Here is a 27,180-nt window from a genome sequence, read left to right as displayed (position 1 = left end):
AACAAATTGTTTTAATGAACAACTCAATGAATCACTCATTAAACGCTCACTACTGGCACCTACTGGCCAGTAATTGGATAAGTGTCTGCTAAATTAATAAATGTAAATGTATATATATTATGGTGGCCGAGAGAGCTCAATGCGCTGCAACTTCAGAAAACACATGCAAATAGAAAAAAACACCAGCAAATCAAGAAAACATCATTTTGACAGCATATGTGCTGCAAATGCTCACAACACATGCAAATTAAGAAACGCTGCAAATGCTCACAACACATGCAAATTAAGAAAGGCTGCAAATGCTCACAACACATGCAAATTAAGGAACGCTGCAAATCCTCACAATACATGCAAATTAAGAAACGCTGCAAATGCTCACAACACATGCAAATTAAGAAAGGCTGCAAATGCTCACAACACATGCAAATTAAGAAACGCTGCAAATCCTCACAATACATGCAAATTAAGAAACGCTGCAAATGCTCACAACACATGCAAATTAAGAAAGGCTGCAAATCCTCACAACACATGCAAATTAAGAAAGGCTGCAAATGCTCACAACACATGCAAATTAAGAAACGCTGCAAATGCTCACAACACATGCAAATTAAGAAACGCTGCAAATGCTCACAACACATGCAAATTAAGAAAGGCTGCAAATCCTCACAACACATGCAAAATAAGAAAGGCTGCAAATGCTCACAACACATGCAAATTAAGAAACGCTGCAAATGCTCACAACACATGCAAATTAAGAAAGGCTGCAAATGCTCACAACACATGCAAATTAAGAAACGCTGCAAATGCTCACAACACATGCAAATTAAGAAACGCTGCAAATGCTCACAACACATGCAAATTAAGAAACGCTGCAAATGCTCACAACACATGCAAATTAAGAAAGGCTGCAAATCCTCACAACACATGCAAAATAAGAAAGGCTGCAAATGCTCACAACACATGCAAATTAAGAAACGCTGCAAATGCTCACAACACATGCAAATTAAGAAAGGCTGCAAATGCTCACAACACATGCAAATTAAGAAAGGCTGCAAATGCTCACAACACATGCAAATTAAGAAACCCTGCAAATGCTCACAACACATGCAAATTAAGAAACGCTGCAAATGTTCACAGCACATGCAAATTAAGAAACGCTGCAAATCCTCACAACACATGCAAATTAAGAAAGGCTGCAAACGCTCACAACACATGCAAATTAAGAAACGCTGCAAACGCTCACAACACATGCAAATTAAGAAACGCTGCAAATGCTATATTCAAGATATAATTATACAGAGGCCAAATAGAGCCTTCTTCTCTTGTGGGTCTTTCTCTTCCTTAACTACTTTTCATACTTTAGCCCCACCCCTGGCTAATGATTAAGAGAAGTAATAAAGAAACTCAGGTACTGTAGGGCAAAGTAGCTGACTTATCTGTCATTGTTTCCTTTAGATGAGCAGTCAAACACGCAGTAATGGTGATACTGAAGAGGTACGTTCACTCCTGCTTTTTTATAAACTGTGTTTAAACTGTGTTTTCAGATAAAGACCCATACAGTAGGGGATGTGTTTTCATATGCTGTTTTTAGGCAGGCAACAGTTTATTTTAAAGTGTAAGACTGTGTTGATATCTTACTGACCAAAAATGTTAGATCAAGTCTTCATGTCAGAAATGTTAAATCCAGTCCCTTTCAGATTGCATTTGGCCTGGTTCACACCAAGTATTGTTTGATACTCAAAATAGTATTAACAATCTTTTATCAGCCTTCACAACATTGTACTGTGATGGTAAAAATCTTGAAATAAAGACAGTCGCCTTATCTGGTAATGGTGAAGATGAATATCCCTTGAATCCACACATTCATAAGAGCAAGGAAGCAAGAGAAAGGAAAGTTGAATTAATTTGTATAATAAAAAAGAAAAGAATAATTATATTGTTAAATGATAAATGATCACAAATTATTCAAACAAAGATGTGTATGTTAAAAGATTTATATGGTATTACGCGTTATGCAGTTCCTCTTTTCCTATGAAAAATTGTTTAGCAGTTATGCAATAACAGTTAAGCAATATTACATGATAAAAATCAGTTACTCAGAGTCCAAACAAAATCAGTACGTGTTCAAGTGTTCTGTCGCTGTATTCAAGGGTCTAAAAAGTCACTTGAGTATCATTTTTGAGTAAAGTACAGATACTCAGTGAAAATTTTACTCAAAAGTACAAATATTTGGCCAAAAACGTACTTGAGTAAAAGTACTTTAAATTGTGCTCAAGTATTATAAAAGTAGAGGTAATCTAGCAAAAAAATCACATTGAACCATCTTCTCAAAGCAAAGTGAAATTGCTGAAAAATAAACTGCATCTACTGCAACAACAACAATTAAAATGCAGCACAGTGTAACACACAGACACACACACACAATCCATCTTTTACACCTTAATGCAATCCCATATGTATATGAATTTAATTCTTCAGATCACGGACAAAAATATAGATTGCATTAATATATAATGCAAGTGTACAGCATGTACAAAGATGATGCTTCAAGAACTACACAAAGAGACGATGACAGTAACCATATAACCCCTTTTGATGTCTTCTTAAGCTGAACAGTAGGTGTGTAAGAAACAAATACATACAAATACTACTTTTTTTAAACTTTATCGTTGTTCACTTTGTGCTGTTTGAAGCAGTCCTGTGCACTTGCGTTACAAAATTTAAAAAAAAATTACTTAGACACTAAAAGTGATGCTTGAGGCCCACTTAGTGAAGCCATTCACTCTTGTACCTAATCCTTAGACAAAGTCTGCAAAACTACAAGCACATTACATGCTTTAAACTCTGTTTGATATTGTAAAACAAACTTTTTGCCATACTCTAAACACAGTTCCCTACTTTACACACATCAATCGAAACTAAATGCTCTTTGGTTTAATTTGATGACCTACACACAGTGATCATGTGTGAAAACAGTTATACATAATTTGTTAACTTATAAATCAAAAATCAGTGTTTTGAGAGAGAAATAGTTTTTAACCACTTGCATTTCTGTTTACAGTGTATCTATAGCGTATAAAGCATTTTAGAAATAAAGTTCACTTTCTGAGAGTTATTATGCCGAAATACCATTTTTAGAAGAGTTAAAATAGTTTTTAAAAAAGTGTTTGCTTTTGCGAGATGTGTGTGACGTTTTGCTTTGTTGTGTGTGTGTAGAGTTTTGAGAAATGGAGCCATAGTTTCAAAAACTATGTGTAAGCATTTTGAAGAAACTTTGTTTGTGTTCATCTGAAGAATTCAGATGAAGAAGAAATGAGAGATGAGAGAACTTTAATTTTTGAGTGAAGTATCCCTTTTATGAGCCAGATGTGATGCGGATGCCAGAAATATATTCTAGACAGAATATAAGAACTTGTGTTGAATTAATGATGAGTGACAAATAATTAAAACATACGATATTGACTTTTTGAAAAAGCCACTTTTTGTGTTGTCTACTCAATGCCCATGCCTGTAACAATATTTTTTATTTTAATTGTTTATTTGGGGCATTTAGAGATGTTTTTTTTTCTCAGCAGATATTGATATATAATTATTTACAACTAATTTGATTAATTAATAAGCAAATCATGTACTTATTTACATTGACTAATAATTAATTGACAGTACTAATTGTTACTCAATATACAGGGTGGGCCATTTATATGGATACACCGTAATAACATGGGAATGGTTGGTGATATTAAAGTCCTGTTTGTGGCACATTAGTATATGTGAGGGGGCAAACTCCTCAAGATGGGTGGTGACCATGGTGGCCATTTAGAAGTCGGCCATCTTGGACACAACTTTTGTTTTTTCAATAGGAAGAGGGCCATGTGACACATCAAACTTATTGGTAATGTCACAAGAAAAACAATGGTGTGCTTGCTGGTGCTTTATTCGTTCATGAGTTATTTACAAGTTTCTGACCACTTATAAAATGTGTTCAATGTGCTGCCCATTGTGTTGGATTGTCAATGCAACCCTCTTCTCCCACTCTTCTAAGGGGGTCAGATCGGGAGACCTTGGGGGCCATTCAACTGGCCCATGACGACCAATCCACTTTCCAGGAAACTGTTCATCTAGGAATGCTCGGACCTGGCACCCATAATGTGGTGGTGCACCATCAATGGAAACCTCAAGGCCACTGGATATTTGAAATTGCTAAATGATGATGTGTTTCCCTCTTTATGCACTGAAGCTGGCACGTTCCCCGAGTTTTTCCAGCAAGATGGTGCACCACCACATTATGGGTGCCAGGTCCGAGCATTCCTAGATGAACAGTTTCCTGGAAAGTGGATTGGTCGTCGTGGGCCAGTTGAATGGCCCCCAAGGTCTCCCGATCTGACCCCCTTAGACTTTTATCTTTGGGGTCATCTGAAGGCAATTGTCTATGGTGTGAAGATACGAGATGTGCAGCACCTGAAACTACGGATACTGGATGCCTGTGCTGGCATTTCTCCTGCGGTGTTGCTATCAGTGTGTGAAGAGTGGGAGAAGAGGGTTGCATTGACAATCCAACACAATGGGCAGCACATTGAACACATTTTATAAGTGGTCAGAAACTTGTAAATAACTCATGAACGAATAAAGTTACGTTGAAACCAAGCACACCATTGTTTTTCTTGTGACATTACCAATAAGTTTGTGTCACATGGCCCTCTTCCTATTGAAAAAATAAAAGTTGTATCCAAGATGGCCGACTTCTAAACGGCCACCATGGTCACCACCCATCTTGAGGAGTTTGCCCCCTCACATACTAATGTGCCACAAACAGGACTTTAATATCACCAACCATTCCCATGTTATTACGGTGTATCCATATAAATGGCCCACCCTGTATCATTATAATACAAATTCTCAACATTTAATTTAAAAAGTAATCATGTTCACTAAAACATGCATTGTATTTAAATTCTTATAACTGATTTTATTTGCACTCAGTCTTGTGCATTCAGACAATATAGTACACAGACAGCTAATGGCTACATTAAAATGGTGTAGCCATGTGTAGCCGGTGATGCAAGACAACAAGTCTCATTAGCATGCAAGTTTGAGCTTCCGTGTACCATATTTAATGTGTTTAAGATAAAATAAAAATGCAAAGATGTAACGAGTACTTTTCAAGTTGAAATAAAATTGTAAGGAGTAAAAAGTGCTGTTTTTCCATTTCTATTTTCATTTAGCAGATGCTTTTATCCAAAGAGACTTACAAATGGAGGACAATAGAAGTAATCAAAATCAACAAAAGAACAATAATATGCAAATGCTATGAAAAGTCTCAGTTAGCCTAACGCAGTACACATAGAAAGGTTTTTTTTTTGTTATTGTTTGTTGCTATTTATATAAGAAATTACAAGAAGCAAATAGAACAAATAGAGTGCAAATGTTAGAGGATCATGTGACTTTTTTTTAAATAAAAAAGAAAACCAATATATAAAATAGAATTAGAAAAGAGAGTGCTAGAGTTAGATGGTCAAATAAAAATGGAAGAGATGTGTTTTTAGTCGATTCTTGAAGATTGCTTAGGACTCAGCTGCTTTGATTGAGTTGGGCTGGAACGGTTAATGTACAGTAAAAGTCTGAAAGTGATTTTGTGGCTCTTTGGGATGGCACAATAATGCACATTCACTTGCAGAACACAAGCTGAGGGCACATAAGTCTAAATAAAAGGGTGCAGAGCCAGTGGTGGTTTTGAAGGCAAACATTAATTTCTTGAATTTGATGTGAGCAGCTATTGTTAAACAGTGCTAATTGATGAACAGAGGTTTGACGTGCATTCTGTGTATTCTGGAATAATTGTAGAGGTTTGATAGAACTGGCTGGAAGATCAGCCAAGACAGCATTGCAATAATCCAGCCTGGACAGAACAGGAGCTTGAACAAGGAGTTGTCAAGCATGTTCCGAAAGAAAGGGCCTGATCTTCCTGTTGTATAAAGCAAATCTGCAGGACCATGTAGTTTTAACAATGTGGTCTGAGAAATTCATCCTATCATCAATCACAACTCCTAGGTTTTCCTAGGTTATGGTTGATGTACCACACTGGAGGGTGAAATTATGATGAAAAGATGGGTTTGTTGAAATCACAAGCAGTTCTGTCTTGGCAAGGTTGAGTTGAAGGTGATGGTCCTTCGTCCAGCAAGAAATGTATTTTAAACATGCTGAGATGTGAGTAGCTATCGTCCGATCATCAGGATGGAATGAGAGGTAGAGTTGAGTGTCATCAGCATAGTAAGTGATATGAAAAGCCATGTTTCTGAATGACAGAACCTAGTGATGCCATATAGACAGAGAAGAGAAGTAGTCCAAGAACTGAGTCCTGAGGCACCCCAGTAATTAGATGTTGTGACTCGGACACCTCACCCCTCCAAATTACCTTGAAGGACCTATCTGAGAGGTAAGACTCAAACCACTGGAGTGCGGTTCCTGAGATGCCCTTTGCCAATAGGGTTGACAGGAGAATCTGGTAGTTAGTCATGTCAAAAGTGGCAGACAGATTCAACAAGATAAGTATTGAAGAAGATGCAAGGCAGTCTCAGTTGAATGTTAATTTTTGAAGCCAGACTGCTTGCTGTCCAGGATGTTTTTCTGTGTGAGAAAGCAGAAACTTGTTTGGAAGAAGAAGGAAGAAGGGAAACCGGTCTGTAGTTCTCTAAAATAGTTGAGTTCAGAGTGGGTTTCTTAAGTAGTGGGGTTATATGAGCCTGTTTAAATGCTGAGGGAGAAACACCAGTGTGAAGAGATGTGTTAATGATGTGAGTGAGTGCAGGTACAACTGCAGGAGAAATGGCTTGAAGGATATGAGATGGAATAGGATCAAGCAGACAAGTAGTAGGATGATTGGAAAAGATGAGTTTATAGACTTCTGCCTCAGAGAGTGGAGAGAAGGATGTGAACAAGAGTATGTTTGCTGGTAAGTAGGCGTGACCCCAAATAGGTTAATATTCGTTGCTTCGATAGGAGGAGCCTGAACATAAGATTCGACTATCAGTCGACTACAGGCAAGATTCGAAAATTCTGATTCGACTTTGTAAATCCTTAGTCGGGGACACTCCTACTGGTAAGATGTGCTTGACAGTTTGTAGTGTGGACAATTGTGCACTGATGGTTGTAATTTTATTAATGAAGAACGTAGCAAAGTCATCAGCTGTTAGCGTTGATGAAGGATGGGCAGGAGGAGGACAAAGTAGGGAGGAAAATGTTTTAAAGAGCATGCAAGAGTTAGACAAATTGTTAATTTTGTTATGATAGTATGTCCTTTTAGCAGTGGAGACATTAGCAGAGAAGGAAGAGAGGAGTGACTGATAGACATGAAGTTTTCTCAAATTTATTTTTATTTTTACCAAATTTGTAAAGTTAATGTGTTTTACATTAATTTTCTGGATTCCATTTGAATGGTTTCATAAAATTGTAATAATCAAAAGCATCTCTAAATTGATTTTATAAAAATATATATATTATTATTTGATTTACTTATTTCAGAAATATTGTGTATTTGCATTTGTTCTGGGAAATGCATTCTGGTTAATAATTTTTATGCAAAATTTTCTTTAAAGAATAATGTTTTAAGAATAATTGTATTAGTAGCAGTAGTACTAGCACTACATTGAACACCTCATGAAATCAAAATTTACACTATCTACTTTGTTAGCACACTGACCTACTTTTGATTTATTCATCCAAAATTGTGCAAATTCCGTAACATTCCGCATTATACAGTAAATTCCATTTATGTCTGGATTGCATGATTCTGGCCATATTTTCTGCATAAAGTAGTAATATAAAGGACTAATACTTTAAAGGTATAAAATGCACCTTTTAGGAATGAATAATATACAAAAGTGTACCTCTTGAAAAGGTACCGCCTTGTATTTTGTACCTTTTTTTTCAGTTCATTCAGTCAGATTATTTACTCTTTTAACCTTTCTGTTTCTCTTTCTTTTCTCTCAGGTGCTCTTTGGCTCATTGGAGAGTTTTAATGGATCGCATTAAACCAATATTTGTTGTGCTGGCCACATTGACATTATTTTTGTATATTATTGTTTATATTTACGATTTCTCTCTCATGCCAATCACTCACCCTCGTACCTGGTTTTACATTTTAAACCAAACTAAATTATATAATGCGGTGTCTGAGGGCTTGTCTGGCAAAAAAAATGTCTGGAATGTTTCAACTAATCAAAAAACTATTGAAACATCTACCACAGAGAAAAACCCCACTGGATCCATTAGAGCAGAAGACATTTCTATTCACCAATATGTAGCACATCCTAGCAACTATCATTTCACTCTGGATGAACCTGATAAATGTAAGCAGGATCCGTTCTTGGTCTTGATGGTCCCTGTGGCCCCCCATCAGCTGGAGGCTCGTAACGCCATCCGGAGCACATGGGGGAATGAGAGCTCAGTGCAGGGAAAAGCAGTGCTGACTCTGTTCTTGGTGGGTTTGACTGGAGGAGCTGGAGCTCAACAGCAGCTGGAGGAAGAGAGTCGACAACACAGAGATTTACTGCAGAGCAACTTTGTGGACTCCTACTTCAATCTGACCATAAAGACGATGGTGATCATGGACTGGTTAGCCACTCGTTGCCCTCAAGCTGCTTTTGCTATGAAGGTTGATTCTGACATGTACATAAACCTGGAGAACCTGATGAGCCTCTTATTGTCACCCAACACACCCAGACAGAACTACATCACAGGATATTTGATGTGGGACCGGTCTGTCATCAGAGACAAAAACTCTAAATGGTACGTGGCAGAGGAACTGTACCCTGAACCAAAATACCCCACGTACCTGCTTGGAATGGGATATGTTTTCTCCAATGATCTTCCTCCTAAAATAGTGGAGGCTTCTCAAGCCATAAAGCCCTTTAACATAGAGGATGCGTATGTGGGCACTTGTCTGAAACTATTGGGCATAAATCCCTCTGGAGCTCCAAATCCTTCTCAGTTTCAGACCTATGTGCATGATCCTAAAAGTACGGACCTTTCCAAGCTCATTACAGCAATCGCGGGGTCACCGGAGAAGGTAATAGAGTTCTGGCAAAATGTAAAGGGACACAAATGAACAGATGATAAAGCAGCACACAAGGACCAGGAATGAGCAAAATGAAGACACAGTACATCTTCTGTGAATGAATGGCTACGATACACTTGAAAGGCAGTGATATCTCAGAGAGATTCAATAGCAAAATCGATTCCTGAGGAATACAGGACAGTGATAGGACTTTGTTCATATGAAATAAAATGAACATTATAATACATTATGGGTCAATCACATTTAAAAGTGTCCACAAAGATACATATGCCTATAAATGTAACAGAGTGAACACATGTACTGTATGTTTTAAATATATTTAAATATTTAATAAAAATAAACAGTATATTTAAGGTAAATTAATATTATTATTTACACATTAACCTTGACACAGTCATGAGTTTTTTTTTCTGCATCACTTAAAATGAAAATACTTGGTAATGGTAATGTATTATTGTTTTAGTATGTATTGGTAGTATTATAAGTTACCTTTATTTGGGGGCTTTTCTCAGCAAATGTTGAATGAATGAATGAACAGTACCTTGAGAATGAATACCTTGTTATTACTGTAATCACTGTTGGGAAAAGTTACTTTTAATTGAATTGCATTACAATATTGCGTTGCTCCCTAAAAAGTAACAAATTAATTGCATTAGTTACTTTTTATGGGAAGTAATGCATTACTTTACTGTTGAATTACTTTTTAAATCTGGGCAGGGCTTGCTTGTTTGTTTTCAATATAAAAAAATTCTTATTTTACAAAAGTAAAAGGCATTTGACAACACAAGTGAAATGAATATGCCTCAGGCTGAAGGAAATGTAAATTCATGTCTGTACAGTAGAGGGCGCTGCTCAAACAAATTGCATAAATAAGATGATGCAGGAGAAGAAAGTTCAACACTACAAAAATGAAATACAAATGTGTTATTTTGGCTTAGTATGGCTGAAACACTGGTTAATAAAATGGAATTAAATTATATTTGTTTTATTTAACATATTTAAAAATTGCAGGTTTGTATAATACTCTGAGTTTGCATTTGACTCTTTTTATTGATTTTATTCATTCATTTAGTCTATAACTACATTAAGCATCATGTTCACACAGCAAGCACAACATCTCTGCACTTACTCCTGATTTCTCTCAATGTGGCCACATGAGAGTTGTCAGTTACTTAAGTAAACAGACGGGTTTTTATGCATAGTTAATAGATTATTAGGTTACTTTGAACCCACTATAGATCTAAATCTATAAAGGTGTGAATCGAGATATTTCATGATATAGTTAATGCGTTTGGGAATGTTTTGAATAAAAAGGAAAAATAAATAAAACAAGAAGATAAATGCTAGTGGCTGCTGTGTGTCACATGGCGTAACTCTGGTAACTCTGTCATTACTGAAAGGTGTGGCTGTTTACAGAGTGCTGTATCAAAGCATATTAAATGCAAAGTTGACTGGAAGGAAGAATTTGAGTAGGAAAAGGTGTACAAGCAACAGGGATGACCGCAAGCTTGAGAATACTGTCAAGCAAAGCTGATTCAAAACACTTGGGAGAGCTTCACAAGGAGTGGACTGAAGCTGGAGTCAGTGCATCAAGAGTCACCACGCTCAGACGTCTTCAGGAAAAGGGCCTTCAAGCCACTTCTGAACCAGAGACAACGTCAGAAGCGTCTTACCTGGGCTGTGGAGAAAAAGAACTGGACTGTTGCTCAGTGGTCCAAAGTCCTCTTTTCAGATGAAAGTAAATTTTGCATTTCATTTGGAAATCAAGGTCCCAGAGTCTGGAGGAAGAGTGGAGAGGCACAGAATCCATGTTGCCTGAAGTGTTGGTCCACTGTGTTTTCTGAAGTCCACAGTCAACGCACTTCATGCTTCCTTCTGCTGACAAGCTTTATGGAGAGGCTGATTTCATTTTCCAGCAGGACTTGGCACCTGCCCACACTGCCAAAGGTACCAAAAGCTAGTTCAATGACCATGGTGTTACTGTGCTTGATTGGCCAGCAAACTTACCTGATCTGAACCCCATAGAGAATCTGTGGGGTATTGTCAAGAGGAGGATGAGACATTTCATTTCTGTTTAAAATATCCTTTTTTTGTCTTATGTAATATTCTAATTTTCTGAGACACTGAATTTTGGGTTTTCATTATCTGTAAGCCATAATCATCAAAATTTCAAGAAATAAAGGCTTGAAATATTTCTCTCTATGTGTAATCAATCTATATAATATATGGGTTTCACTTTCTGAAATGAGTGACAAAGAATATTGACCTTTTTCATGATATTAATTTTTTTTTAGATGTACCTGTAGATTGTAAAAAAGTACCATGCTTTTTGTGTTTACGGAGCCCTTTAAATGTCAAGATGTTATTGTGCCCTGGAGACACAACAACATTGTGCATGAAATAGTCAAGCGTGAAGATTCAGTAGACCGACAGGACCCACGGTTCAAGAACAGAACTGAAACTTTCCCTGATGAGTATCTGAAAGGAACGTTCTCACTCAAACTCAACAATCTTCAACACACTGATGCAGGAAAATACATCTGCTACATCACTCACTCTTCTAAATGTCAGACTGCACAGCGGCTCATCAATGGTGTGTGAAAATGGTTGATTCATTTTATTAAGTTTTAAATTAAAATGTTTTATAGAATCTGTATCCAATAAGTGATGATCAGATGGTTGAAGTTCATAGGGATGTTCTGTCTGAATGCTGTTGTATATAAATTATAGATGGATCTGTTGCCTTTATCAGTACAGTAATATTGTTTTTTTGTTTACTTTTTTGTTGCAGAACCAAAAACAGAAAACCAAGGAGCAAACACTGTGTGTCACGAATCCGGTTTGCGATCTTTTGTCTAACTGCCACAAGAGGTCGCCTCTCCATCATATTGGCTCTCACACCACACAGACTGTCATGTGTTACCCTGGACTGCATTTCCCAGCATTCATTGCACACAAGTACACACAGCTGTCTCAATCACACACTCACACCTGAGAACGATCTCACGATCACACACCGTTTACAAACCATGGACTTCTATTCACAGATCGCCGTGTATTGTTCTGCGTATAGCACTCTCCAAGTGTTAGCTGCCTTACCGAGCCGTTCTGTGTTCTCTAAGTCTAAGTTTAGTTTATTTTGTTTATAGTCTCGTTTCCTGTTTCCTGCCCTTGTATCGTGGATTTACCCTTGTCTCACTGTTTTGGACTCTGTGTTTACCTCATTTGGATTATTGCTCAGGTTCTCGGACTACCCCTCTTCCCAAGCCCTCTGGATATTGTTCACCGATCGAGGACCCACACATGCCCTAGGATTACTCTTGTGTCTTGCCCGTGCCATACCCGTTTGCTGGTGTTTTGACCCTGTCTGTTATTTGTCTATGTTTATTAACAAAAGTTTACACTGTATTATCTGTAATAGTTTCAGTTTTATTATAATTGCACACGTGGTCAGAGTTGTTGGTACCCTTGGTGAATATGATCAAAGAAGGCTGTGAAAATAAATGTGCATTGTTAATCCTTTTGATCTTTTATTTTTTAAACATTACAAAAATCTAAGCTTTCATTGGAGAATAAGAATTTAAAATGGGGGGAAATATCGTTATGAAATAAATGTTTTTTTCTCAAATACATGTTGGACACAATTACTGGTACCCCAAGAAATTCTTATGAGTAAAATATCTCTGAATATATTCTCATTCATGTTCACAATTTTGAGCACTCCAGGGTGATTATGAGCATGAAATTATCCAGCCATCGCTTCCTGTTTCACAGAAATATACATAGGAGGGATTCTGGCTACCAATGAGGCAAAAGCAATAATAACAGCATGATGCTTATTATATAAACCATCAACAGGAGATACTCCAAAAATTGCAATTATTGGGCAGGGTTTCAAAGAGACATTAAGAGCTCTTGACAATGTCAAAGAAAGAAGACCAGAAAGAGTTCAGTTTAGCACAGGTGTAGAATGTATGAGTATAGTGGGGAAAAAAAATATCTATTATGATTTTGTACGTTTATCCACTGACAAAGGAATGATCAGTCTATAATTTTAATGGTAGGTTTATTTTAATAGTGAGTGACAGAATAACAACAAAAATCCAGAAAAACGCATTTAAAAAAATAAATTAATTTGCGTTTTAATAAGTCAAATAAGTATTTGACCCCTACACAAAACATGACTTAGTACTTGGTGGCAAAACCCTTGTTAGCAATCACAGAAGTTAGATGTTTCTTGTAGTTGGCCACCAGGTTTGCACACATCTCAGGAGGGATTTTGTCCCACTCCTCTTTGCAGATCCTCTCCAAGTCATTAAGGTTTCGAGGCTGATGTTTGGTAACACGAACCTTCAGCTCCCTCCACAGATTTTCTATGGGATTAAGATCTGGAGATTGGCTAGGCCACTCCAGGACGAAGAAGTTCCCATCAACAGAAAATGTAATGAATCTGTCTGGAAGAGGACATGTGTCTATATCGTCCTAATGCACGGTGAGAGGAGAGTTTGAGAGGCCAAAGACTCTTCAAGGATCACAGCTGGAGAATTGCAGAAAAAGGTTGAGTTTCGGGTCAGAAAACCTTAAAAAATATATATCAAACAGCCCCTACATCACCATGTTGTTTGGGATGCTTCAAGAAAAAAAAAATCAAGAAAAGAAAATGCTTTCACCAAAAAACAATCTCCAGCATATTCAGTTATCAGACACGACTGGATCTTCAAATGGGACTGGCTTCTATGGTCAGATGAAACTAAAGAATTAGCTTTTTAGCAGCAAACACTCAAGATGGGTTTGGTGAAGACAGGGATAAAAAGTACCCCATGTGTACAATGAAATATACTGCTGTATTTTTGATGTTGTGGGCTTATATTTCTGCTGGAGGTCCTGGACATCTTGTTTAGACACATGGCATCATGGATTCTATTAAATACCAACAGATAAAAAATCAATAAGTTACTGATTCTGTTAGAAATCTTATAATGGGCCATGTTTGGATCTTCCAACCGTACAATAATCTAAACATAAACCTAAAAAACAAGATAAAAATGGGTCACTGAGCACAAAATCAAGCTTGTGCTATGGCCATTCCAGTCCTCTGACCTGCACTCTACAGAAAATGAATGGGGTGAACTGAAGAGGAGAAGCACCAACATGGAGCTGGGAATCTAAAGGGTCTGGAGAGATTCTGGTTTAACACATGGTGTAATTTTTCTCACCTAGAACACAAAACTTTGTTTTGGGGATCCAGATGAAGCTTCACACCAAACAAGTAGTTTTATACAGCCTCACTCTTTTGTAGGTATCATGTCATTTGAAATGGTTTACTAAAAGATTAAAGCGCCAGCATCTGAGTTTTCAACATGAAAGAGTTGTACAAGGATGTTTAAACTATTATCGTCATTTCTTTTGACCCTATTAAACTGGTATTGAATTTTCTATGGCAAGTGATACAATGTACAGTTCTCATACTATGTGCTAAAACATTTGAGTATTTTTGCATGCCAACAGATTTTGTTAGGGATGTGACGCATCTTTTGTAAATGTCATTTTTCTTACACCACTAGTTTTAGTCATATTATCAAGATTTCAGATGGCAGTTCACAATTTGTTTGTTGGACTTTGTATGTTTTTAGGTGAAGACACCTCTTTGTGAGCTGTCCTCATAATAGGAATAAATGAAAATTAAGAAATTAAGTAACAGTCTTTTCTCTTTGAGATATTTCTTTTAGTGAAACTTTGTGTCTGTCCACGATGAAGCATCAACACAAAATTAAGTCTTGCTGTTTTACCCTTAAAACCATTACAACTGAAACAAATCAAACTATTGCACTGAAAGCTGCATATTCATTTAAGTTTGAGCATGTTAAAATTTCCACACTCTTGTAAAAAATGTCAAATCTAACATCTGTTTTGATCTTTGATTTACACACCCTACTGTCATGTCAGACAGGACCCCTGTGACGTGACAGACAGGGTGACAGAGGGGGGGTCATAGAGCCATAAATCAGGTCATAAATCTGACCATGTACACATTTGACATATGACAACCTGTCAATCAATGCTGACAAAGGGTCATAAATCATCAATCTGAGCACATGATTACAAATTATCTTACTAACTGCATCAAAACATCTAACACTCCTAAAAATTAATACATCAATAAATAATGAACGTCTGATATGAGTAAAATGAGCTGAAATTTTCCAGGTTTCCCCATTTTCACTGATATATGGGCGCTATTATCTCCTGAATGAGTCCAGGATGCAACAGTAGGGTAGAGTGGGGGAAAACGCCCCCCCCCTACTGTGTTTCCCAAAATACCACAAGATAAAGTCAAGATAAGTTGTTATTGTAACTATGGACTACGTTGACAAGAGTGATGTAGACGTTTTCACCATGAAGCTTACACTGGTGATGTACCGGAGAGAAAACAGATTTCACAGTAAATTATCTCATTTTCAACGGTAAGAAAAACAGTGTTTTAAAGCTTGTTGTTTTGTGCCCCAGGTGGGATAAAAACACCCCCAGGGGGCAATGGGCAATTACTCTTTTCTGAACATCAAATCCTTTGTTTTTCCATCAAATATATTCTAACTAGTTGGTTGAATAAAAATATTTGGACTTTATATTTAAAATTACCTCAAGATAGCATCAGGTAGCTAGTTAGCTAGCCAGTTATCATCAGCTAACTTTTTATTTTTTTCAAATAGGCTATTATAATTTTGTAATACATAATTATTGATTATATTATATCATATGCTTACTCATTTACTTAATCATCAACAATTAACAGCATATAAATGAAAACCAGCTAATGTTACAGAGACAAATGTCGATTCACGAAGTGGCAAAGGACTGTGCACGCTTTGGGGGTGCTGATGGAAACAAGCTACTGCATTTGTGCTTTGATCATCGTACTGATTATGATCCAGATGTAGTATTTGATCAAAAATACTATTTTCTCAGCTTTTTGCTCAAAGTGTTGCATTCATACACACATGCATACAAGTGTTGATAAAAAAAAAAAAAAAATTGAAAATAGAATAAAATATATATATATATATGTTTTTTTTAAGTAGAGGCTCTGGTCTTTATTTTGATATATTGCATATTCAGATATTCATACAACAACATATTCTGGGGGCCATGAAATTTTAGAGAAAATGATAAAAAATGCTGGTGGTCACTGGCAAAATTTTCCTTCATCTAGGCTGGTCTCTGGACCACCAACTTCCCCTTGGCTCCTCCCACCCTCCACTCCCCCATTTACTGTATTATTTACTCTGGACTATTTTTGTTTTTCTTTTGATTCCTCGTCCCCCTCCAGAACCCTCACCCTCCTTCCTCAGTTGGACCTTTTGCGGAGTGGGGGATGTACTGTCAGGTTCATAATTTAGTTTTCCTTGGTTTTCGTTTTTTCCCCTCTAGTTTGTTTCTATGGTATCTGATTAGACCGCACCTGTTTGTATTATCCATGATTACACTCCCTGTATATTACATCCTGTATATTAAGATATTGTTTGTGCTATGTATATTTCTATCTCCTGTGTTTGATCCCTGTGAATGTATTAGTACGTAAAGATCGTTTTGCACTTTATTTGCTTTGTGCGCATTATATTCAGCACTAACGCGAGACAAATGTGGGTATCTGAACAGGTCCAAACTCTACAGCAGGAGTGTCCAATCCTGCTCCTGGAGGCCCAACATCCTGCAGAGTTTAGCTTCAACACACTTGCCTAGAACTTATGAGACTGAAGACCTTGTTTAACATGCCTCCAGAGACTCTCCTCCACAGAATTAACCCTAAAGCTTTGTGTTCACGTTTGTAATGAAATGAATTGTAATAAAAGCAGTGGTTACAAAATATTACAAATTTAAGTTAATTAAAAAGTTAAATAATGGTGATGTTTCCTTCAAAAAAAATAGATGGGGGCGTAGAAAAAGTATGTGGTCAGAACAAACTTGACTTCCTCTGTTTGAAATGGTTTTCTTTCTTCCTGCTTTGCTTCAGAGCTGAAGTGATTTCATTTTAACTGCTGTGTGGATAGAAAAGTGTTTTAATCACAACATGAGGATCATTCAGCTTCAGTTCTGTGAGTTTATTGCATGATATCAATATATTTACATGCTTTATTAACTTGGAACAGATTTGTTATGTTTCACAGCTAATATGACACGCTTATCTATAATGCTTATCTTTTTATTTATTATTTTTATTATCTTATAGGTGTATTAATCTGTTGTCAGTATGCAGTATCAGATCTACTGACTGATTTGGGATCAAATGTGATCATAAACTGTGATCTTGATGAAAATGATGTTTATTGGATTTTACTGAAAACAGCAGATCCTCCAACAGTGATTCTACGATCATTCTCAACAACAACATCACCTTTTTACTATAATAAAACATTCAGAAAGAAATATTCAGTGCAGTTTAAACATCGTCTGGTTATTAATAATGTGACTGCTGATGAATTAGGAGTTTATTACTGTATGAACACAGAAACACCTCCAAAACTCAGCAACAGCACCAGAATATACTTCAATGGTGAGTTCATTTACTTCATCAGTGATTAAGACATTGATGATCAATGTGTTTATTTACCTTTTTATTATTTGTTATTCATTACCTCAATTTTTATACACTTTATCATAGATATCCCTCTTTCTGGTTGTTCCAGGAATAGGCCTGTGATGTAGATATTAAACTGAAGTCATTGTACTCCAGTAAAGACTATCAGCTGTTACTGTAACTCTGCATGTTTTCTTCACAGAATCAGTTCAACTAACTGAGCGTCACAAACACACAGATGTGGAGTACATTGATCAGAATCAAACACAATGGCAGATGATTATTATTATCATATCTGCTCTGACAAACGGGCTTCTGATCATTGTGGTGATCGGTGATTTCATTTTATTATTGTTCTAAAAATTATCTAATTTTAATACACAATAGTCTAAAAAATATCACAATGCTCTTTTCCATAGACAGGTGAAAGTTTTTAATTATTTGCTATATATTTGTACCATTTAATAAAAAATATAACCCTTCTCTGTTTAATTCGTAGTTTTTGCTGCTGGAAAAGCAGAACAGTTGGAAAAACATATTCATAATATTGATCTGCAAACACGAGTTATATATCAATCATAAGAACCAAACCAATTGTTTCAATTGTAAGGTAAGTGAATGAATATCTTTATTTATTTATTGCTAAATTTTGTAAATTTTAATAATTAAGGATTTTGACGTTATCACAACAAAATAAAGTAGCATTTTGTTTAGATTCATTCACACTGCCGCTCAAAAGTTTGGGATCAGTAAGATTTTTAATGGTTTCTTCTGCTCATCAAGGCTGTATCTATTTGATCAAAAACACAGAATTTTTTTTTTTTTTTGTGAAATATTATTGCAATTTAAAATAAGTTTTCTATTTTAATATACTTTAAAATATAATTTATTTCTGTGATCAAAGCTGAATTTTCAGCGTCACATGATCCTTCAGAAATTATTCTAATATGCTGATTTATAATCACTGTTGGAAACCGTTGTTCTGCTTCATATATTTATTTTTTGGGACCTGTGATATTATTATATAGATTAATTAAAATATATATATATATATATTTAAAAAAAGAATTTTGGGTTACAATTTTCAATGCTATTCAAATGTTTGGGGTCAGTATTTTTTTTTTTTTTTAAGAAATTAATACTTTTATTCAGGAGGGATGTGTTAAATGAATAAAAAGTCATAGTAAAGACTTATATTGTTAGAAAAGATTTCTATTTTAAACAAATGCTGCTCTTTTTAAAGCTTTGTATTCATCAAAGAATAAAATAAAGCAATATGAAGCAGCACAACAGTTTCAACACTCATAATAAATCAGCAAATTAGAATGATTTCTGAAGGATCATGTGACACTGAAGACTGGAGTAATGATGAAGAAAATTAAACGCTGCGTCACAGAAATAAATTCTAATTTAAAGTATGTGAAAATAGGAAACCAATATTAAAAATTGCAATAAGATTTCACAATATTACTGTTTTTTTTCTGTATTTTTGATCAAATAAATACAGCCTTGATAAGCAGAAGAGACTCCCTTAATTAAAAATCTTACTGATCCCAAACTTTTGAGCGGCAGTGTAAATCAACTGAAGCTGGATGTTAATATTGTTTTCTTGTTACTCTTTCAGTTCACTGAGGTGGAAAATATTCAGCAAGTAAACAGCACCTTTGTGACTCTATAAAATGTTACCATGTGCTATATTCTTTTACAGAGTAATATCATAAGTATTTGGGACACTATTTATACTTCTTACTCCAGTGAAGTCTATAAAAAACTCCCACAATCCCTTGCCTGATTACACAGCACCTGTTTATTAGTTTTGTTCTTGGCTGGCAATGCTGAGTGGTTTCTGTTGTCATTTCTTTGTTTGATCTTGAAATGTTTTTCTCTGTTTTATGATTGCTCGCTGCCTGTTTAAATAAAGCTGAAAATGGGTCGTCGCAGTCCAATGACTTCACATTTGTCTAGATCAGAGGTTTAACCTTGAACCGAGTGCCAGTACCTTTATGAATGTATCTCAGTTCTCACAGTTGTTTGAAACTCAAATAGAAACAGCAGCATAGAAGTTTGTCTGTTTTATTTATTTATTGCCATTTATTTATTGGAATTTACTTTGGTGAGCTCATCAAAAATAATAACAAACATTAAAATACAAACATAAATACATACATACATGCACAGCTATATATGTCCCATCAATTATAAGGAGTGAAATACAGATGCATAGACACCAGAGGAATTCTATCTATATATCTACACATTTAGTGTCAATAGTGCTTGACGAGTGTTTAAATGCATGTAAAGCCCCTTCACATAAACTGAAGTTTGTATTGCTTTAAATATCCAACAGTTAATACACTGCAACTGTCAAAACTATTGTTAAATATTCACACGTCTTGACTTTTCATCAAATTCAATCAAATTTTCAACAAGCACACGTTCAGCATGTCACGTTTTCATGAAACCCCAAACCACAATGTCTCTGCCGCCCTCAAGATGCTGTAAATGTAAAAGGTCTATCTATCTATAAGAATAATTACTATTCCCTAAACACTGGGAACATGTAATGTACTATATAAGAAAGAAAGGACTGCATCATTAACATCTATAGGCTAGTCAAGTATTGTGTCACACCTTAAGAACTGAACTCTTGCTTCAAACTTTTTTATCACTGTTCAGTCTGATTCGGTATTATGGCGTAAACCGAAAGTTTCTAACTCAGTCTGATATAATTGCATGATTATTCACATGGCGCAACTGATTTCTTTTCGCATCAGCAACCAATGAAGTTACTGCTCAACATTCAAATTCTTGGCTAGTGCTTGCTGCAGCAGTTGTGCCACCCTCCACCTTCCCCAGCTCCACCTGTATAGATCCGCTACGGGGTGATTCATGTGTGCTATATGGGGGTTATTAATGTTATATTTGCAGCAGCAGTATTTCTTACATGCTCACAGCATGTTGTGAATGTATTGGTAGTAGCAAGGCTCGGTACTTGCTCTGCCTCAGCAGCACCGTAACAGATCTATTCCACCAAACATATTAACATTGTCATGTACATTACCATGCTGAACTCTCAGAGAGTTGTCATTACAGAACTGAGTTTATGTGAAGGATTCATGTGATTCAAACCAGTAACTCCCATATTTTTCTGGCCCAAATCCTTTTAGTGTCTTCAGTTCCCCAGTCCTTCATGTCTTTGGACTGTGGAAGCAATCTGGCCTGGCCCGGGACTCAAACCAGGGACTGTCTAACAGAGCCACCCGCTCATGCACCATAAGACACTTAATCTGCACTCAATCATGCACTCTTAATCTCAGTCATACTGTTAGCCATAAACCAAAGAAAAAAATATTATGTTTGAAGGTTGATTCTAAACTTTGCAGGAATGCAAGTCTCTCTACACTCAGATTCTGGTGTTGAAGAAAAGTGTGTACAATGTGGTCAGAGCAAACTTGACTTCCTCTGATGTGGGAGATGTTTTGCTTTGCTTCAGAGCTGCTGTAGACTTCATTTTCAGTGTTGTGTGGAGGGACAAAAGGTTTCATTATACATTTAATTGTAATTAACCAACATGAAGATCCTTCTGCTTCAGCTCTGTGAGTTTATGATATGTGTATTTACATGTAATGTGCTTTGTCATAAATTAGATTTTATAGGTTCACAGTGTTTTAAAGCAGGTAGTCTTGATCGTGATGTTTAAGTTTTGTTTTGTTTTTTTAATAGATGTATTAATCTGTTGTCAGTATGGAGTATCGGATCTGATAACTGATTTGGGATATTGTTTTGTGTTATAGATTCAGAGTGGTTTTGAGCAGGTTCTCTTAATGTATTTTGCTTATATATATTTTATTATCTTATAGGTGTATTAATGTGTTTTCAAGCTGCAGTATCAGATCTACTGACTGATTTGGGATCAAATGTGAGCATAAACTGTGATCTTGATGAAAATGATGTTTATTGGATTTTACTGAAAACAGCAGATCCTCCAACAGTGATTCTACGATCATTCTCAACAACAACATCACCTTTTTACTATAATAAAACATTCAGAAAGAAATATTCAGTGCAGTTTAAACATCGTCTGGTTATTAATAATGTGACTGCTGATGAATTAGGAGTTTATTACTGTATGAACACAGAAACACCTCCAAAACTCAGCAACAGCACCAGAATATACTTCAATGGTGAGTTCATTTACTCCTTAATCAATGTGATTATTTACTTTTCATTATTTGTTATTTATTTATTTATACACGTCATCATAGTTATCCCTCGTTCCAGAGATGAATGTGCTCCAGTAAAAGACTGACAGTAACAGACTGTGAACTCTTTCTGTACAGAATCAGCTCAATTAACTGAGTGTCACAATCATACAGTGGCTGTGTATACTGAGCAGAATCAAACACAATATCAGATTATTATCATCATATCTGCTCTGATCAACGGACTTCTGATCATTCTGCTGATCGGTGAGTTATTATTCTTATTGTTCAAAACATCAAATTAAATACACATTAGGGTAAAAATATAAATATAATGCTGTTCTCTGAAGGTGAAGCTTTTATTTAGTTGCTTCTTTATTTATTTATTTGTTTTGTTTCCATACTGTATACAGTTCAGTTCAAAAGTTCACATCCCCCTTTCAGAATCAGCAAAATGTTAATTATTTTACCAAAATAAGGGGAATCATACAAAATGCATGTTATTGTTTATTTAGTACTGACCTGAAAAAGATATTTCACATAAAAGATGTTTACATATAGTCCACAAGAGAAAATAATAGTTGAATTTTTAAAAATGACCCCGTTCAAAAGTTTACATCCCCTTGACTCTTAATACTGTGTTCTTACCTGAATGATCCACAGCTGTGTGTTTTTTTTTTGTTTAGTGATAGTTGTTCATGTTTCCCTTGTTTGTCCTGAACAGTTGAACTGCCTGCTGTTCTTCAGAAAAATCCTTCAGGTCCCACAAATTCTTTGGTTTTCCAGCATTTTTGTGTATTTGAACCCTTTCCAACAATGACTGTATGATTTTGAGATCCATCTTGTCACACTGAGGACGACTGAGGGACTCATATACAACTATCACAGAAGGTTCAAACACTCACTGATGCTCCAGAAGAAAAAAAAGATGCATTAAGGGCCGGGGGGTGAAAACTTTGAACAGAATGGAGATGTGTACATTTTTCTTATTTTGCCTAAATATCATATTTTTTCATTTAGTACTGCCCTTCAGAGGCTACAGAAGATTGTTACATGTTTCCCAGAATAACAATATAATCTTCAAATTCAAAAAGTTTTCACCCCCCGCCTCTTAACCTGTTAGCCTTCACCAGAGCGACCTCGCACTGAACGCTCTTTGTTTGCATGTGTCATTGTTTTCTAATAGAATAAATGAAACGGGACAAAGTTAATCTTGACAAACTATATATCATTCTGGGGGGTCAGTACTAAATAAACAATTACATGTATTTTGTATGATTCCTCTTATTTTGGTAAAATAATTAACATTTTGCAGATTCTGAAAGGGGGATGGCAACCTTTCACCTCAACTGTATGTTTTACCATTTAAGAAACAATAATCTACCTGTTAGTAAATATTGAATCTGAATTCTCTGTTTTATTTATAGTTTTTGTTGCTGGAACAACACAAAGGTTGGAAAAACACATTCATAATGCTGATCTGCAGAAAAAGTTATATATCAGCCATAAGAACCAAACCAGCTGTACCAATTGTAATGTAAAGTCAGTTTCTATATTGGCACATTTGGCTATTTTATTCATTTTATTTTTTTGGTAAATGGTCCTTACGTTATTAAGCCGCAGTTAATATTGTCGTGTTGACGTGTATTTCAGTCAGAATGTGTCCTGGCATGAGTTTCTGTTATAATGTTATTGACTCATTCATGTTCTATGGGTGGGATTTCTGTAAAAACCTGATAGAGCAATGATTTGTTAGAATGAAATGATCAGACATCAAATTTGACCAAATGTAAGATTTCATGTGAAATGACAAGAACTTTTTCAAATATTTTCTGTCAGTCATCAGAGATAAAATGACACATTCATGACTATTTATTTTATTTTGTATACTGTTACATTTAACATCCTTGTATCTTTTGACAGTCAAGAACAGAGTTTGTTAATATATATGAACAGACTTTAAGTTGGTCACATCCTCGACCCCTGTGAAAAAACCCTTAATTGTTTTCGTTTATTGGTGACTTGTATTTTTTTCCCTGAATTTCAGGATATTCTTATACAGTATATCAATATATATTTGTTATATAGTTTTTGTATTCAGCAGAAATCTACACAGTGTAACTAGACTGTGGTTAAACTCAACTGAAGCTCTAACCAAAACCATAAATATGTTCCACTGGTTGGTCACTTGGTCATTTAACAGCCAATGATAAACAGGTTCTGTCACCTTTGTCTAGACTGGAGGTTTAACCATGAACCGAGTGCAGTGTTTTTCTGGTATGTATGTATCTCAGTTCTCACGGTTGTCTGAAACTCCAATAGAAACAGCAGAAGTTTGTCTGTTTTGTCTACCATATATCTATGGAAGCAGATTGATCTCATCCATAATTCACGCAAAAGCCACGATGCACACATGCGTATCCCAATTCACATGCACAGAATGAATGTACTTGTTCTTGGTGAGTGGAGAAAGAAAAACACATGGCTCACCAGAATTTCCAGTTTATTTAAAAACACGATTTATTAATGGAATCTGGATTTTAAAGCACAAATAAAATGACATTTAATAACATCGCGACAGGATATTTAGGTCTGAACAACGAGTCACATGCAAGATGGTTTGTAACTGTTATTTCTGAACTAATTCTGAACATAAATGACCTGCAGAGGGCAGCAAAGGATTCAGGTCCAGCTGTTCCTTTATTTGAAATTTCAAAAACATTAACATACAGTTTAAAGATTTCAGTCTCTTATCATTTCCTTTGTAGTTTGCTGAAACAGTTTTGTTGAAGCATCTCTTGACAGACCTTGTGAAGCTTCTCTCCTCCACACTCAAACAGATGAAGGAGGTTCAGAGAAGTCAGAGAATCATGAGGATTTCTGAGAAATGGTTCAGATATAAAGAAGATTCATTTGATTCCCATTCCCAACAAACTTCCTCTTTGGTTCAGTTTTCGCAGTATGCTGTCTACAAGATATCTCACACACACACACACACACACGTTGGTTTTTGTGGTTTATGGGGACTCTCCATAGGCATAATGGTTTTTATACTGAACGAACTGTGTGTGCTATTGCCCTACACCAACCCTACACCTAAACTTAGCCCTCACAGGAGACTTTGTGCAGTTTTAGATTTTCAAAAAAACACCATTTAGTATGTTTTTAAGCCTTTTGAATTACAGGGACATAGGCAGTGTGTCCTCATAAACCACCTTCATATTGTAATACCTCTGTCATACCCATGTCATTATACAAATTTGTGTCCTCATAAACCACATAAACATGCACACACACACACACACAACTTCTTGACCTGATTAAACAAGTTTTTGTTCTGTAAATTTAAGGATTGTTCCCATCTGTATTATTATTATTTTTTTTATTGCAGATTTTAGAACGAAGAACATAGAACATACAAGGGCAATACAATTTGAAATAAATCAAAACAAATACTATAAAGAAAATAAATAGGAAAAGCAATAAGAAAATCACACCAGTAAACAAGCACAAATAATTACAAATTATTCAAAAACAAGATTTAAGGCTTTAAAGTAATTCACAATTTTTTTTTTCTTTGTTATTTCTGGTTTCTTTTAACGTGTACAGGTAGTGACTTATTTCTGTTTTAAAATGAGTAAAATTAGTTTTTTTTTCACTGCTCATTTACATTTGTGAATAAAGAATTTTCCATATATGATGAGTAAATTCACAATATACCATATTTTGAAATCAACAGTATACTCATAAAAAATAAAACATCATTTTATTTGAGTTGCAATTCAATATTAGTTCTGTGTTTAACAAAAAATAAAAATAAAAATCACACCAAACTATTTTTGTGTAAATACAATCATAAAATAAATGGACAATACTCTCATTTTCCTCTTTACAGAAAACACACTTCAAGTCAATGTCTTTACAAAACTTTGCAATTACCTGTTTTTCATGATAAATACGATGAGCAATCTTGTATGATACTTCTCTAATTTTATTTGTGATTCAAAAACGTCTGGAGATCTTAAAGGTTTCTTTCCAGTTGACATCTTGGAATTGTGATCTCCAATAACCAATGGCTAAAGGAACACTGGAAATTTGGCAAATCATTCTAAGATAATTATTATTACATTTTTGTTCTTTTATATTTATACCATTCAGTTTAAGACTAAAATCTAAATTTGTTTTCTTTTCTTTTTTTGTCTATATCATTTCCTAATAATGTCCTAAGTTCTGAAGGAATTGCATTAATTACCATCATAAACTAGCAGGTATATAAAATGAACATTTTTCTAAAAATTCTGTATAGGTAAGAACATGACCATTACTACTATTCAAAAGTTGTGAAACCAACAAAATATTATTTCTAAACCAATTAACTAAAAAAAAAGACATTTATTTTGGTGTGTATTTATTATTAATTTGTGAGGGGAAAAATTGTGTTTGTATATAATCACCCATGATAACAATGCCAGTTTGTGAAAATTAGAAAGTTTTATGGGACGCTTGCTAATATTACAATTAAGAAGAAATTCAATACCACCAACTTTTTCAAAAATAATATTAGGGATGTAATACCATAGCTTATCTTTTGAACGGATATCATTTTGTATCCACTTAAGTTTAAAAATAGTGTTAGATATTTCAAAATCAAGTACATTTAGCCCACCTTGGTAAAGTGAATTACAAAGTATTTATTTTATTCAAATAATGATGTTTATTTTTCCAAATAAAATGATATATAAAGTTATTTATCTCAATGATACTTTTTGGAATATCTATAGCCATTGCGGTATAAACTAGTCTGGATAGTCCTTCAGATTTTGATAATAAAACTCTCCCGTTTAAAGAAAGGTCTCTCATCAGCCACATGTTAAATTATTTTGACATTTTATTTATTATTGGGGTATAATTAAGATTAATTCTTTCTTTTTGATCTTTGCATATCGTAATTCCTAAATAAGTAATATAGTCTTTTATTGGAATGCCACAAAATTCAGTCAAGTTACTAGAGCCCCTTTCACACTGCACGTTGGTCCCGGAACACTGCCGGAAAATTGCCAGAGTGCCTTCTGTGTGAACGCAACCACGACCCGGGATTGATTCCGGGACCAATCCCGGGTTGGGGACCTAGTAACATTGCCGGGTTCAGTCCCGGAACGAGCGCTGTGTGAACAAAAGCCGGATAAATGCCGTAAAGGCTGATGACGCGCGTTATCATGCGACTCTTTCACCAGGTGTTTTGAAGGCAGATCAACATTCACACAACGAAAAATGTGTAAACTGGAATGAAGCAGCGATCGAAGCCCCTCACTATCCGCGCTGAAGCTGAA

The 27,180-nt window shown here is 35.4% G+C and overlaps 1 protein-coding gene across 1 annotated transcript; it reads left to right on the top strand.

Annotated features, from left to right (window-relative positions):
* Nucleotides 1–6,939: 6,939 nt before the first annotated feature.
* Nucleotides 6,940–9,103, top strand: LOC306874623 (beta-1,3-galactosyltransferase 2-like; the record flags this gene model as incomplete). The annotated part of the gene is made up of 2 exons (XM_079424771.1): nt 6,940–6,949; nt 8,244–9,103. 2 exons carry the CDS (start codon nt 6,940–6,942, stop codon nt 9,101–9,103), a joined length of 870 nt encoding a protein of 289 aa, XP_079280897.1.
* Nucleotides 9,104–27,180: the final 18,077 nt, after the last annotated feature.

Source organism: Barbus barbus (assembly GCF_936440315.1).
Source record: "Barbus barbus genome assembly, chromosome: 9".
Taxonomy (NCBI): domain Eukaryota; kingdom Metazoa; phylum Chordata; class Actinopteri; order Cypriniformes; family Cyprinidae; genus Barbus; species Barbus barbus.
The sequence above is the reverse complement of the archived record's forward strand: the minus strand, read 5'-3'. Positions and strand labels throughout refer to the sequence as shown.